At 43.4% G+C, this 16654-nt stretch overlaps 1 protein-coding gene across 1 annotated transcript in view; it reads right to left on the reverse strand.

Moving 5' to 3' along the window:
* Positions 1-2273: 2273 nt before the first annotated feature.
* LOC103604615 (ecto-NOX disulfide-thiol exchanger 1-like) overlaps positions 2274-16654 on the reverse strand; it is a 113358-nt gene continuing 98977 nt past the window's right edge. Inside the window, exons 9-10 of the mRNA XM_008589191.1 lie at positions 8212-8396; positions 2274-2513 (exon numbers count right to left, since the gene is read on the reverse strand). Coding sequence (XP_008587413.1) covers positions 2274-2513; positions 8212-8396 — 425 coding nt within the window. The remainder of the gene's footprint in view (positions 2514-8211; positions 8397-16654) is intronic.

Consider the following 16654-nt stretch of genomic DNA (forward strand, 5'->3'; position numbering starts at 1 on the left):
ACAGAATTGTAAGGATTATCATCACATGGGCTGCTATTATAAGGCACCATCCCAGGAACTTGGCTGAAGAATGAGGATAAAATGAAATTACAAACTCCAGGGCAGTTAATCTTAAAGAAAGGAAGACCATGGTGGACTCCAAATTTGGCAGCTCTTGTGAACTGTTTAGTCACTGAACCTTTTTAAAGCCAGATCATCTGAGAGATGTACGTGTTTGATTTTTCTGATTCTAGTAAAATGTCAGTGGCTTTTAATACGAATGTGGGAAATGTACATTGTTTTTCTGTTCAGAAAGAAAGAAACTTCATCTAAGTAGTTGAAATAGAATCAAATAAATGTGGGGTATGTCTCTGCAGCCGTAGCTAGTAAAGACTCCAGTTTTTTACATGTGTGTGTGGTTTTTAACTGTTTCCAAGCTGAAGGCTTTACTACTCATACAGGAGTCTAAAAGAAAGTTCCTTTCTCTACACTGCAATCAGGAGATTTTCTTGCTCTGTCCAGTGATGCTGAATTATTTTCTGCACAGATGTATAATCTTTTCAGATAATAAAGATAATATGATAATGATGTAAGCTTCTTCCTGAATGAGTCGACAATCAGATCATCAGGAATGTGCTATTTCTTCCTTCTAACTGAACATTTTTGAGGTTCATGAACTCTACTTAGAAGGTAGATCCTCCTGATATATTGCAACTTAAATTCCAAATGAATTAATCTTTAGTTTTTCACATTCTACATCTAGGATCTAAATATTTCATAAAAGCTCTTAGAATATAATTTGTTATAAAAATGTTAAACTTCTTATTTTAGAGGGATTTCTCTTTTTTTCCTTTTTATTGTCCTTCTATGCTTGTCATTTTCCTTTAAAATTTTTTAACTACAGAGGAAGAACTGTTTGTTCTTCCCACTGCACATTCCATTCTTTCTGCATATGCTTCTCACCTCCCCCCCTGCTGGAACGCGCTGCTCTTCTGTCATCTGTACGTGCACTGGTGCTCGGGCGTGCCCTCCCCACAGGGTGGCCTCCTTTCTCCTCTCGGACAAGGAAATTGAATTAGAGTGCAGGACAAGTTAGCCATTTCTCTATCATTATTCCATATTTCAGCTTCTTCCAGTCGCCTTTCCCTACATGCCTTCCTTTTCCTGTCTCTAAAGTCCTTTTAATTTGTGCATTGCCTCCTCATCCTGACACAGCTATCATTCCTCCAAAATACGCCACTTTAAGTTCCTTTGTTCCCTCCTCTTAGACATTCATACTTGCTTGCTGTTCTTCTTTTCCCTAGATGTTTCTGGACAGCCAGAATAATTTGTAATACTCCTCCCAACCCCACCCCCATCCTCCCGGGCCACACACTAACCAGGAATTCATGCAAGGACGGGTTTAAAGCTAAATGCCCCTGAAACAGGTTTCCGTTCAATATGTCAGAGGCAGTGTACGTGTGTTTCCCCCTACTCCAGAGACTCAATTAAAATGTCTGTCAATGAATAAACTTATAAAAGCAAAGAGAACAGGGAGGGAGTTCGAGGGAATTCCTAGTGTATGACAGATTCTGGCATTTGTGAGATCCCCAGGTCCCCTTAAAGTGAAGCCTGCCAGTCAATGAGCCCTCAGTCAGCCACTGCACGGGAGAAAGACTCAGCCATGCAGGAGACCTGAACACAGCAATGAGCAAACCCACACAACTTCCCAGGGAAGCAGAACAAGCCCTTCATGCCTAAACATAAGCAGACTACCAACCATCACCTCGGTTGTGAGGAGGCCTGTACATTAAAGAGAGAGACTGAAACAGAAAAGCCAAACAACTAATCCTGGAATAAATAGAACAGATTCAGGAACAAAAAAGATTTTAAAAATTCTAATTAGCATTCTCAAAGACTTGAGAAGACACCGCAACCATAAAATAAAAATAAGATAATAATCAGAGAACAAAATAAACTTTTGAAAATAGAATAATATGACTGTCAAGCAGAAACTTCAACGGAAAGGATGAAAGATAAAGTTAAAACACAAAATGTTAGAAAAAGGATAATGGGCAGAGTATCTACCTAGTAGGTCCATTATCTGACTGGTGGGTATTTCGGAAAGAAATTAAATACAGAAAACAAAAGTGAAATGTGATCAAGAAAAAGGAGAGATTCCTGTTGCAGCCAGACTCCTGTTATACTTCTTTGTTCTTGCTGCAGAAAGGCAGTTGCCTGGTTCTCTGCAGCCCTACCTTTTGAAGTCAGCTGGGAGCATTAGGTTTGCTGCACGTTTGAGGTTTCTACAGCTTTCAGGTGATAGCTTTTAATCTGTCTTTGCCTAAAATCTTCTTATCTCCAAAAGTACCACCATCACCACCACAGCCAACATCACTACTATGGTCAGCTTGACTACTGCAGCCATCTTTATCAGAGTCATCGACAGAGCCTCGGCCACCATCCCCACCACGGCCACCATCATCACCACCCCTGGTACCACTCCTGCAGCCATTATTATTATTTTGATGTTGACTTGCACACATCAGACTTCTCTACATGTGAATTTGAGGGAGGAATTGGGTGCAAGCTTTTCTTTACCTCTGAAAAAAAGTACTTACTAAGCAATTGAGTACTTTAAACAATATTGCAGAAGACACGTTCTAACTTCAAGACACTTGTTTATTCCTTAATACATATTCCAAAGACTGACTCTTGCCCAATATTTGACAAAACTAACTGGGGTTACTTTATATTTTAGGAAAGTAGTAATATTGTATTTCTCTGTCTTCTATAAAATTAGTCCTAAATTTGTCTGATTTTGCAATAACATATAGAAAATAACACATGTTCTACTTTGAATATAAAAAGAAAAATACCTATTACTTAATTTGTAAAAGGGTGTTGATCATAATAATCCTCCTTTTCCTCTTTTCTTTCTTCTTACCCCCGCTTGCTGAAAGTTGCTAACACGGCTGACTAGTCCTGGGCCTCACCAACGTCAAGCTCAGAGTGTTAGCCAGCCTCTGCTCCACGTGGGCCAGTGGTTTACTGGCCCAAGACAGTTGGTCTTCACACTAGATTTGCTAACACTATTAAGAAGCATTGGCCCAAAGTACTTATAAAGGAGCCTCTGATATAATCATCATTAGTCATACATAGTTTCATGATCAGCAGTTTTTAATGGTATCCTGTTGTTATCTAAATATTTACCAGTCTTGTCAATATGATTTACACAAAGACTCAGAAAGGATTCTGATTTTAAATTGATTATTTAGAAATATGACGTATTGATGTATCCTCATGAATGGAAATAAAAATATTGTTTAAATTTAGTTTGATAAAACCATAAAGAGATACCAGTATACACTGACTACAGTGGCTAAAAAAGACAAAACAAACAGGCTGTGCCAAGTGCTGACTGAGGACGCAGAACAGCTGGAACTCTCACACAGTCCCATGGGAATGTGCAATAGTACAGACACTTCAGAAGACAGTTTGGCACTTTCTTTAAAAGTTAAACACACTTACCATATGACCCAGCAATCCTACTCCTAGCTATTTACTCAAGTGAAATGAAAAATTGTATCTAAACAAAAAGTCTGTAAGTGAATGTTTATAGCAGATTTATTCATAGTTGCCCCAAACTGGGTACCACCCAAATGTCCATTAACTGGTGACTAAACTATAGCTCTTCCTTACAATGGAATACTACTCAGCATAATAAGGAATGAACTACTGATACATACAGCAACATGGATGAATCTCAAATTCATCATGGTAAATGAAAGAAGCCAGACTTAACAGGTTGTGTAGTGTACGATTCCACTCATATGACATTCTGGAAAAGGCAAAAGTATAAGGGTAGAAAATGGATCAGTGGTTGCTGAGAGTGGGGTTGACCAAAAAGGGAGGGGGCGACGACAGTGATTCACATATCGATTGTGGCACGGTTGCATGCACTTGTCAAAAGTTGTAGAATTCTGTGCCTAGAAAGAGTATGTTTTATTATACGTAAATTTTACCTTAATAAACAATTCAGTGTGGTAACCCAAAAACAAATAAGAATTTAAAGTATATATATTCTTTATTCATATACCTTAAGATTAAAATGAAAGTCAAAACCACACTATTCCTGTGGCAGAGGCAGGTTAACTTCACGGCCAGCTTATGATCAGGTAAAGGCTACCACGTTACCATGGATACAAGCTATTATTCCCTTTTGTATGAAACTCTAATATTATTAAATTGTGACTCACATGTAGTGCAGGCGTAAACTCAGAAACACCCAGAAAAATTCACCCAAGGGTTTTTATTTTGGGGGCCCCTGCCCATAATGTTTTCTTTGTAAACACATGAGAAACTGGGTGGTGTAAGTGAACATACCATTAAGGGATTAAAAGAAGAAAGGTTGGAAACTTTTTGGCTAAACTTGAAGGCAATTCAAAAAATCGACCCCTAGTTCTAAAGTCCTTAAGGCTCTTATTTTATTTTGTTTGTTACAGAAATAATTTCCCAAACAGAGACTGACTGTAGAAACAATGACACACAGGAGGCTGACCTCTCCTCTCTTCCTTGACTTTCGTGTGAGATGAGGGTTCCCTAGTTTATAAAGTGGATGGTGGGCAGATTGAGAGTAGGTTTTAAAATCAAAAGAATTTTTTGCAGTGGGATTCAAATTAGCAAATTGTGGTAATTTATTCGTGCATGGTAGAATATGGTAGAAAAGTGACTCTTAAAAAAGCACCTATATTTTAAAACTATGTTAAAGATGAGTTGTATCTGCCTCACAGCCAGTAAAAATTAAAACCATAGCGGCCACCATGGAGTGAGTGCTTCCACATGCTAAGGAGGGGCTACACCTACCTCTCTGGTGTCAGCTCTCACCACTCCCTGCCTAGTTCTTGATCATGCCACACAACCCAGAGCTCCCCACATGACCCAGAGCTCCCCACACAGCCCAGAGCTCCCCACACGACCCAGAGCTCCCCACACGACCCTCCCCACCTAGAGCTCCCCACACAGCCCAGAGCTCCCCACCTAGAGCTCCCCACACAGCCCAGAGCTCCCCACCTAGAGCTCCCCACACAGCCCAGAGCTCCCCACCTAGAGCTCCCCACACAGCCCAGAGCTCCCCACCTAGAGCTCCCCACACAGCCCAGAGCTCCCCACCTAGAGCTCCCCACACAGCCCAGAGCTCCCCACCTAGAGCTCCCCACACAGCCCAGAGCTCCCCACCTAGAGCTCCCCACACAGCCCAGAGCTCCCCACCTAGAGCTCCCCACACAGCCCAGAGCTCCCCACCTAGAGCTCCCCACACAGCCCAGAGCTCCCCACCTAGAGCTCCCCACACAGCCCAGAGCTCCCCACCTAGAGCTCCCCACACAGCCCAGAGCTCCCCACCTAGAGCTCCCCACACAGCCCAGAGCTCCCCACACGACCCAGAGCTCCCCACACGACCCAGAGCTCCCCACACGACCCAGAGCTCCCCACACGACCCAGAGCTCCCCACACGACCCAGAGCTCCCCACACGACCCAGAGCTCCCCACACGACCCAGAGCTCCCCACACGACCCAGAGCTCCCCACACGACCCAGAGCTCCCCACACGACCCAGAGCTCCCCACACGACCCAGAGCTCCCCACACGACCCAGAGCTCCCCACACGACCCAGAGCTCCCCACACGACCCAGAGCTCCCCACACGACCCAGAGCTCCCCACACGACCCAGAGCTCCCCACACGACCCAGAGCTCCCCACACGACCCAGAGCTCCCCACACGACCCAGAGCTCCCCACACGACCCAGAGCTCCCCACACGACCCAGAGCTCCCCACACGACCCAGAGCTCCCCACACGACCCAGAGCTCTCCACACGGCCCAGAGCTCCCCACACAACCCAGAGCTCCCTACAGGCACCAAGCTAGTTCTTGCCTCTGGGCCTTTGTCCATCCATTCCTCTACTCAACACATATATTTTGACTATCTACTATGTGTCTATTATGGATTGAATTGTGTCCTGCCCCACACACCTATTTACATGTTGAAGTATAACCCCCTGTACCACAGAATGTCACCTTACTCGGAAATAGAATTGGTACAGATAAAATTAGTTAAGATATGGTCATACTGGAGTAGGGTGGGTCCCTAGTCTTTTATGAACTGTGTCCTTATAAAAAGCAGAAATTTGGACACACACACACACACACACACACACACAGAATGCCACGTGAAGATGAAGTCACAGATTGGGGTGTTACTTCTACAAGCCAAGGGATGCCAACAAGAGCCAGCAAACCACCAGAAGCTAGGAGACAGACATGAAACAGATCCTTACAGCCCTCGGAAGGAACCAAACCCACTCTTGGACCCTAGATCTTGAACTTGTAGCCTTCAGAACTGTGAAACAATAAATTTATGTTGTTTAAACCAAGCCACAATGAAACAACAAAACAAAAACAAACAAAAAACATTAAAGTACATTTCCTGCTGACAAGGACATTCTGCAAATGTATGAGAAGCTCCAACAACCTACTCCCTCCTTCAGGAGGGCTGTGGCTCAGGTGGAGACTTGTGCATTGCTCTTTTGTACATCTGGCACATGGCTCCTCAGTGTCCCTGAGCTGAAAACCTAGTGTACATCTCCCTGATTGAGCAGCGCACCTTTGCCTCCTCTGACAATCTTCTAGATTTGAATCTTCAACAGCTCTAAAGCCTTTATCTACCTTTAAAGCAACTAGGGGAATCTTTTCAGGAGGAAAGAGGGCCCGTTGCTTGAAGTGTGACATCGTAGCTTGTGGGCTAGGTCTGGCATTATGGTCTTTGGGGAAAACGACAGACATTCGTCCTGGCAATGGCGCTGGCACACACCCAATGTTGGGGCATATGGATAACCCCAGGAGCCTCACACAGCAGCTGTTACATCGATTTCCAAGTGCAGGGACCTGAGTAATGACATTTTCCTGGCTGGCTCTGACCTCTGAATCTCACTGATTAGTCTAACACACACTGTGAACACCAACCAGTTAGGACTCAAGGCCAAGACTCGAACATTTCTTTAAAATGGCAGGAGATGCTTAAGATATAACTTCTGTGACTTGGTCATTAACGTGCTCACTTCCCAATCTGTGATTCTTCTTATATCCCTTCCTCTCAATTATTTTTCCCTGTCTGGCTCATGTTTCTGTAGTAGTTACCTCTAATCACTGAGATACTTTTGCAGGCAATTCATGCTCCTGATCTTAGAGAGCAGTCAATATGAATGGGAGAATCTAAAAAAAAATCCCATCTCTATGTATTTTAACTTCCCATCATCCTACTTACATTTCCCTTGTTTAAATAGAGAGTCTGTTTTTCAGAGAATGTTGGTTGGGTTTGTATATGTAAAGGGGTAATTAAGAAATATCCATGTGTGATAATAATCTTTGCTCTGTTATTCTAAGATAATTCAAAAGCCCAAACACTTTATGAATATCAGGTATCAACTGATGTTTCAGATACAAATCCAGCTGTGAATCTTTGATTCTATTCTCCGACTGCTGACACTCCACTTTTCCTCTCTCCTCAACCTTTTATTTCCCACACTGCATGTTCTTTTCTCTACCCCAAAGTCCACAGCTTCCTTCTCCTTCCGAACAATTGCCATAAATGCATGTTTAAATTCAGTATGCCAGGGTGAAGTCTGGCACTCTTCAACAAAAGCACAGCGATTGCCCAGTTTCTAAAATTACCTGTCCCCAAACTCTGGATTTCCTCCATTCCATCAACAAACATTTCTTAGACAGGTAGTGCGTTCCTGCAGCCTGACTGGATCCTAAGTATAATCCAGAAGAACTAGAAACAATATAGCTTACATTTACACTGACCCTAAAAACAAACGAAACAAAAACCGCTTTTGTAAAGTCAGTTGTGCTTCGAAATTCCAAGTTCTCAGGTTACAAAGCACTTGTGTTGGGATCAGCAAGGACTTGCTGACTGTTGGCCACGAGGCTGTATTTCATATACAACCTTGCAATCTCCTAAATTTTCTTCCTTCATTTCCTACCTCCAGGATGTATTTCAACATGTTTCTGTAGTGTGGCTTTTCTCCAGATTCTACTCTCTCACAGTTATTAGCACTGTCCCTTCCTACAGACTTAGCTTTTTTGGTGGCCCTTTCTTCTCCTTCCCCCTTTCTGGCAAACGGCTGCCACTTTATATTTTCCTTAATACCCACATTCCTTCCTCTATAGGAGAAAAACTCTGGGCCCAGGTACCTGCTGCATGCCTTGCATGGTCTGCTGCAGGAACTGTAGCTGCTGGTCCTTGGTGAGGTTTTCTTCTGTTCGAAAAAGCTGTTCTTTTTCTTGTTTCAGCAGCTCCACCTCATTCCTGTAGGCATCCAGCTGCCAACGGAGGCTGTCATTCTCCTCTTTCAGAGCATATGCCTGGGCAGCCAGGGCTGGAGGACAAACAGAACGGGTTCAAGTGAGTTACCTGCTTGCTCAGTTTGAGGAGGCCTTCTGTGGGAAAGGAAGTTTCTCACCTGAATTCTTAATGGTCGTACCCGCTCAGAAATAAAACTCAAATGCCTTACCCTGGGGCTCTTTTTGGTTTTTGCAGTTGGTAAGCATCACTTCTTTGGGAATTTTTATCTATTTGTCCTGTCTTATGTATGATTGTTTCCTGTGGGCACGGGATTAATTCCTTCCAAATTCTTGACCTTGTCCCCAGCCTAGACACCCTCACAGACATCAGTATGTGCTGCCAGTTGATGACATTCAGAATTCCAGGTAACAATCGTATCTACCACATTATTGTCCTCTCCATTTCTACAGGATTGCTTAGCTCCTTGGAGTGCCTGTTTCTTTCAAATAATCAGCAGTTCCACAGGTTGAGGCATGCAGCAGCATCCCAGGGGAGAGAGGAATTTATATGCACACCACTCCTTCCTGCTCGACTGCTGGGACAGACTGCACAAATTGTTTTCTTTAGCTCCTATCAGAATGGTAACCTAGTTCCATCTGTTTTACCACAGATTAAAACCTTTTTCCCTTACAAGGCTGAGTGGTTACTCTAAGGCTCCTCTCTGAAACCTAAAATTCTCTGTGTAGATTAAGACTGCACTCACATTTCTATCTCACTGAGATGCCAAGACAGTTAACTCAGTGTCTTACACATCTCAAGGTTTCAGAAACAGCTGAAACTGAATAAAAGGGAAAAGTCATTGGTACAAAACAAAGACTTAGGATGAGAAATCTTTCCCTAGCTTCTGCCTATTGTTTAGTGGTCTCTATAATAGTTATAATAGCTTGCTAAGCACTCACAGAGTACTGGGCCAAGAGCTTCATGTGAACTAATGCAATCCCCCCATCAAGCCTAGGATGCAGGAGCTGTTCTTAGCCCTGCCTTTACAGATGAGAAGGATGAGATACAGAGAAGTTAGATAACTTGTCCAATACCACAAAGTAAGTAGCAGAAATGGTCTTCAAACCCAGGCCGCCAGCTCCAGAGTCTTTGCTCTCAGTTACGGTCCTACCTTCAGTCCAAGTGTGTTTAGTTCTTAACAGACTGTTCAAAACCAGTCTCTCATTCTCCCCCCGTACCCTTCCACCAGTGTCCCAGTGTTCTACCCACCCCCAGAAAAGCAATTCTCTACTATTATAAATGAGAGAAAAGCAAAAGAACATTTGAAAAGTTTGTTACTAGAAACTTCCTCAAAGATGTAACGTCCAGTATGTAAGGGTGTGGTGTGGAATCTACTGCACATGTTCACTTCCATGCCCTGACACCTCCCCTTCTCCCCTCCCCATCCCCTCCGTTTCCCATGTCAGAGGGCCGGATCGAGGTCAGCCTCTTGGATGTCCTACCTGCACATTGCAGTACAATGATGACAGAGCTTTGCTGAGGTGCTCTGAGACCTCAGTGAATTCTCCCCTCAAATATCAAATTTTGTTAATAGTTTTATAGTTGAGTGTTTTACGGTATTCCCCTTTGCAAAATGACAATCTATGTATAGTGCACATTGAAATATTAATCAAACAGAACATGCAATTAACCAGAAAATTCCCTACCTCAAACCATTAGGGATCAATTAGTCAACAAACATTTACTGCATACTCAGGCCTGTGCCCAGGTCTGTCTGGGCATCTTAGATCACAAAAAGAGGGGTCAAAATATCTCTCTTCTCTTAAGGAGCTTAAAATCTAATAGAAACTGACAACTTAAAAGGAAGCTAATGCATTCAAAGGACAGAGCGATATGCCTGGTGTACAGTAGGTATTCAATAAATGTTGGTTAAATGAATAAATAAAAGATCCACTTAGTGTCAAGGCACATGACAAAGGAACATATTGTGTAGGAGTTCAGGTAAGAGAAAGAAAAATGCAGACTGAAGGAACAAAGGAGAGCTTTGAAAGATGAAAAACCCAAGAACTGGGGAAGGACGTCTCAGGCAGGAGCAAGCGCCTGAGCAAAAACCCAGAGACGAGAATGGAAAACAGAATATTTGGGGCAGGAAGGAGAGAAGCTTGAACAAAAAGGCAGATGTCTGTCTGGAAGCAATGAAAGCTGATCCATGTCAGGTGATGAGAGAGGATGGGGAAGGTTAGGCTCAATGGGGCGGCCAATTGAGAACCACAGAAGGTGCTTGGGGTAGTGGAAGGTTTTGATGAAATTGGAGATTTAGGAAGATTGGTTTAGCAATGGTGCGTGGAATGAACTGGAGGCTGAAGAGAAGGAATAAAGGAATTTTTATTTGGTGTATATGCGTGTGCAAAACCAAAGAGCATCCAATTTTACAGTGTTCAGGGACTTATAAAACCAGAAGTGACCCAGGGTATGCCCAGGGACATGAGCTGGCACTGCTTTACTTTGTGCAGCCCGACTTCAAATCTTGTCCACACCCCGAGACACCGCTCCTGATAACTTGGTTTGCCAATCCATAGGGAAATGGTGATGAGGCATCATTTGAGAGAGGGATGTTGTAACAGGGCAAAATCACAGAAAATGCAAATGACGAAAAAAGTGTTGGCACTACACAAGCACATTACTACATTTAGTAGCATTCAAAGACACTTAAGTCATTTCCTTAGGAAGCTCTATTTGGCCCTTTTTCAATTCAGAGTGGCATTTTTATTATCATAACTGATAGCAGGTGTTTGAGAAGAAATCGATTAGTATGCAGGGATGGAAATTACATTTTCCAAATGAATTGCATAGTCTGCAAGATATGCTGAAATCTGTGTAGCAAAATGCAAGCAGCTATAAACCATGTGCTAGCAACATTATTTAAATAAATTATCTGAGCATAAATACACATAGGGAAGTGCACCATCCTTTATATTAGGGGTTCTCTACAAGCCCATACAATGGTACTGCTGAGAGTTCTTAGTCTTGGCTAAGCCAAGTGACCACCGTGCCTGCCAAGCAGGATACAATGCTGTTTGCATTCCTAGAATAGGAATGCAGTATCATCATGTAAAGAAAAACAACAGCTGTAATTCCCCACACAAAAAAGAAAAAAAATCAATACCATAGCCAATCCCATCAACATTTTTATAATTGGTGCATATAACTGATTTACATTCCTGATTAAATGATTTCAAGCTCAATATTTACAAAAAAATTTGGTTACTCATGTGGCAGCAAGTGGTTATCTTCTAAAGGGTGAGAAATTGTATATTGACTCCATTTAACTTCAGGCCACCTGTTTGTTAACATTATTCAATGTTATGCAGCACCCATGAATCTACCCCTCAGACAAGGCTGCCCAGAAGAGGCTATATGTGTTTCTCGGACTAGAGCTCTAAAAGAAACAAAATCCTAATAACTTCTTACTTAATTTAATTTGTCAGTGTGTTAAAAGTCCAGAAACTTGGTAGGTCAACGCTTTTATTTCTTTTTTCTCTTTTGTTCTTTCTGGGACACTAGTAAATTAAACAGTTTTGAAAAAATGTGTCATCAAACTTCCATGATAGAATTTACCCTTAAGAAACTGCACAACAAATACACTATTCAAATAAGCATAAGGATTAAAAGTAAACTACAGTGTGCTTCTCTTAGTAAGAATACTCAAGGAGTGCACTGTATTCCAACAAATGGAATATTTAGCTGAGAGACACCCCAGGTGGATTACCAATTTTCAATTAAAAAAATACAATAAGACACTTTAAATGTAAGCTATACCGAACATAATTAAATTTCCCTTTGGTGATTTTAAATGCACTGCTGGATCTAGTGGTACTTTTGGACTATCATTGTTACCAATCACCTTTTATTGAGAAACCACGGCATGGAGCTAAGGCACACGGATGAAGGTTAAGACCTGTACGGTCATCCAAAATTATAAGTACTGAAATTTTCTGATTGGATCAAAAATGAAATAACAACATTGGAAAAATTTTGTTAAATAAGACTAAGTTACATTTCAAAATTTAGACTAGAAAGACTACCAAAGTGACACTAGTATATGAAAATTGATCTAAAGATTAAATGACACTGCTGAAGAAAAGGTTTAAAGGTATTACAGCATTTCATTGCATCCTTTACTAGATTTTCCATAAACCATTATTTTTTTATATTAATTATGGCCAAAGTGACCTCCTCCTCTGTCTCCTGTATCATTACTGCATTTCCATGGGAACAGATAATGACATGCTTAGCTTCTTTAAGTAAATAATCTAGTGAAAGCCTTGAAATCTCTCTCTTACCAGCCTGAGCCAGCCTCAGAAAAATAATTAGCAATATGTAAAAAGTGAAAGTTATTTTGGTTTATGTCCCAGTAAGATGATGGTATGTTAATACCTATTTTATGCTCAAGCAAGATGTAATAGTTTACCATATTGTTCAACAGGATCTGGATTTCTCCAGAACTGTTAGTCTCTGTGTCTCTGGGGAACCCTGTGTTCTTCTCCCTCTACTTGCTGATGTCCCGCTGGCCTGCTGCGAGGACACTGCTGAACTGTTTTCCCCACACACAAGGCAAGTCTTTTGCAAGGACTTCATTGGCTGCTGCCCAGGTAGGCAGTTGTACTGGTAGGTCCAGAACACAGGAGGCTGGGGACCACGCTGTCTGTGAAACTTTAACAGCTCCCTGCCTGCCTTCTGGGCCCCTCTGAGAGGGAGAGGTAGTCACGGCCCAGAGACTCTCAGGTTCTATCCGCCTCTCTGCATTCTGAGTCTTCCTGTGGGTGCCTGAGGTCTCCAGTTGCTATTCTGTGGCAGAGTCATCCCACTGTGTATCCAAACTCACACTTCCCTTTGCATAGGGCAGCCTTGCTCCTGAGAGGTGATGGCCCGGGGCCGCCGTGTGACTAGTCGTCCCCGGGGGCATGTGAGGGCGAGCAGCGGCCTTCTGCACACTACTCCTCTTTCTCTTCCCGCTGCTGGAATGGGCTTGGGTCTCTGAGTCAACACATGGAGGAAAGGTGCCCACAGACCAAGGATATCTGCCTGGGACTATTCTGTGCCCAAGAAATAAACGCCATTTTTGTTTGTTTGGTTAAACCACTGAAAATTTGGGAGTTATATTTACAGCAGCTGGTGTTACTCTAACCCAGTGTCTCCCATACACTGGCCTGCACTGGAATCTCCTGGCACGCATATTAAAACACATACTCCAGAGTTCCAATTTGGTATAAAGTCCAAGAAATTGCATTCCTCCAATTCCCCAGGTGGTGCTGACACCGCTGGTGCTGAGACCTCTTTGAGAACCACTGCTCGTTTGATCTCCTGGTTCCAGAATTGGGGCTGTGGCTGGATTGTTTGGACAGATGCTTCTGAAGGAACCACATGCTTGGCCTATCATTCTGGTTTTATTCCTTGACCTTCTCTGCATGAAGCCAGCCCATGCTCTGCGCCTATGAAGGGAGACTGGTTCCATTCCCATGCCCCGGCTCCATGACCCAGCCCTGCCCCAGTACCCTCCGCACCTCTTTAAGGAGTTAGGGGGGAGATTTGGGCAAAAGGTACTGTCACTACTTTGTTTTCCTCCCCACGTTTTCCCCAAACAACAGTAGCAGCAATCGTGATAGAGACACAGTGTTGATGTGCCAGGTGCTCTGCAAAGCATATTATTTGCACAGTCTCCTTTCACCCTCACAAAAATGACACAGTAAGATGATTATTATTTCTATTTTACAGGTGATGGAACTGAGTTTCAGAGGATGAAAGTTGCACAGCTGTCTGGAAGTGCAGGGTGTGGCTCCACAACTATATTCCTCAATGTCATGCCATCAGGGTGGCCTAGGTCCATATAAGTGCTGCAGTCTGAGAAAGGAGGAAACCAGGGACCCTACTGTAGTGGCTAGTTTGTTCCTAACAGAGGTAAAACATTCCACTTTGGGGGAGTATTCTGCAAAAGAGAGGCTCTGGTATGAAAGCAAGAGAGGATGTCTCTATTTAAAAATAAACCTACATATAGTTTCTGAAGGAGAAATTTTGGGATGATCCTTCTGGAAGTTAAACTCACCCTTCTGGAAGTCTTGAGGCCTGACTCGAACCATTTAAGGATCCCTCTTTCTGCCTTGTGTCTCTCACCTCTGGCATGACCACGTTGATACCCACTAATCCCTAAGCTCATGCGCTTCAGTGGTTATCAAGGTTTCATTAAGTTAAGAGCTGTGTCCAAAGACTCATGCTGATCTTGGGGCTCCTGAAGAACTCAAGTTAGAGTGTTTTTCCCATGCCTCTGAAGGCACCTACATGTGGCTCTTGTGTCTGTGCCTTCAGTTGGAATAAAGGGTGTAGAAATTCCTCTTCCTGTTGCTCTCAGCTCCACAGAGCTCTGTCCCTGCATCTGCCTCTGAATGGGCTGAGAAGGGCCAGAGACGAGTACCAGCCCCACCCTCAGAAGACCCCTCAGGCTTCTGTCACTGTCAGTGCCTCCCAGTGGCCAGGCACAGAGCTGGAAAGCATTGTGGGATGTCTGCTGAACTGATAGGCCAATCTCTGGCTAGAGAGCCTCTTCCAGTACCAACAAAGTACAATTGATCTGTTTTTCAGTAACACGTATATCATCACTGAAGCAGCAATCTTCCTCAAATTGCTCATGGAAATTCCTTCTGCTACATTTTTGCAGGATTATTATTATTACAACTTAGCATTGACATAACATTTTATATTTGTAGTGTGTATTATAGTCTGCACATTAGCTATTATTAGGGAGAGCTAAACAAAGCACAATGCAGTGTCTATTTCCATCTTTGTGTGAGGCCAGTGGAATAAGGGTAATTTGGAGAGTGTAGGTAAGCTAGATCCCGTTATTATAATGGCTGAAATGTGAGTCTGGAGGCACAACTGGTGGCAGGTGATTCAGAAAAAATAACCCTCCGTCTCTCCCTCCACGTAGCTCTTCCTAACGAAGGAGTCTGCACCTGCGGCAGGACTCTGAGGTGCTGCTGGGCTCCCAGCACTATTGAGAATTCACATCATGCCTTATCACTTTTCCATTTACATTAGTATCCTCTGATACCTCCCCCAACCATCCCCATTTTCCTCAGAGGAAAATAACCAAAGGAAAGAGGCACGCTCACATCTTCCAATAGCAGGATAAGTCTGTCATTTAAAATGTTGTTGAAGGATAAGGCAGGGGGCCTTTAGAGTCCTCAGGGAAACACATAAAAAGAGAATCTGCAAACAGGAGCTGAGTGCCTGCTCTAGGCTAAGCCAGGGCAGGGTGGGGGGAGCAGGGCTCTTAGCCCCTGCCCCGGTGGCAGGCAGAGCTGCAGATGTGGAAACTGGTGGGGCCCATTAGAACAGCTTCAGGAGGGGCTCTCCCCGCAGTGTGTAGTGGCGTCGAGAGGAAGGGAGATAAGGCTTCTGGCCGGGAGATGAGAGCTTCCTGTAGAAGGTGGGGTGAGGCTGCGCCCACTTTGAGAAGCTGAAAAGAAGCAGGAGTGGGATGGCCGTGCACTGGAAACTGCTTCAACCAAGGAGACCCAGCAATTGCCAGAAGAAGGTTCACAGGCTGATGGGGCAAGACCAGGGGAGGGAGCGGACAGGACGGTGGCTTTTTACAGAGCCTCAGAGCCAGGCAGGAGGCATATCAGGAGGGGACGTTTTTTTTCCACTCTCCCTTTTCTTTGGATTAGATTTCAGTTTTCTTTTTCACTTTCAATCCCTATTTCGATTTCCAAGTTATCAGCCTACCTTTTTTTCCTCCATCTGAAGGTTTTAAAGATTCTTTTTAGGGCAGTCAGACTTCGCTAGACCAAGATAGATTACAAAATGACACTGGTTTTCAGGAACAGCGACCCCTCCTTCCCTCCCTCACAGACAGTGCACCTCCCTTGGGTACAGCACTCCGCCCCTGGGGTTTGGTTTGTGTAACTTCACACACTAGTAGTTAGTGTTGTCCAAAGAGAGAAGTTTTAAACAGCAATCGTTCCTTTAAAAAATGAATCATTTCCTCAGAAGCTTGCAAAATAAAATCAGCCGCCTCTTTCTCCTCCCAACTTACAAATTTCCTTCCCTTTAAACGAATGGTCACTTCTAATTTCCTTCAAGAAATCTTCCCCTCAAGATGTGAGATTTTCCTTCTTCTGCTATACCACACACACACACACACACACACACACACGAACTGGTGTTTACCACATAAAACACATTCACACTATGAAATGGGAAATGAAGGCCAGCCCAAACTTAAAGTATGTTCTCAGTACTAGACTAGTACTAGTATGTTCTCAGGACTAGTATGTTCTCAGTAGTATCCCGTTG

The sequence above is a fragment of the Galeopterus variegatus genome, unplaced genomic scaffold, assembly GCF_000696425.1.
Source record: "Galeopterus variegatus unplaced genomic scaffold, G_variegatus-3.0.2 Scaffold5286, whole genome shotgun sequence".
In the NCBI taxonomy this organism is placed as follows: domain Eukaryota; kingdom Metazoa; phylum Chordata; class Mammalia; order Dermoptera; family Cynocephalidae; genus Galeopterus; species Galeopterus variegatus.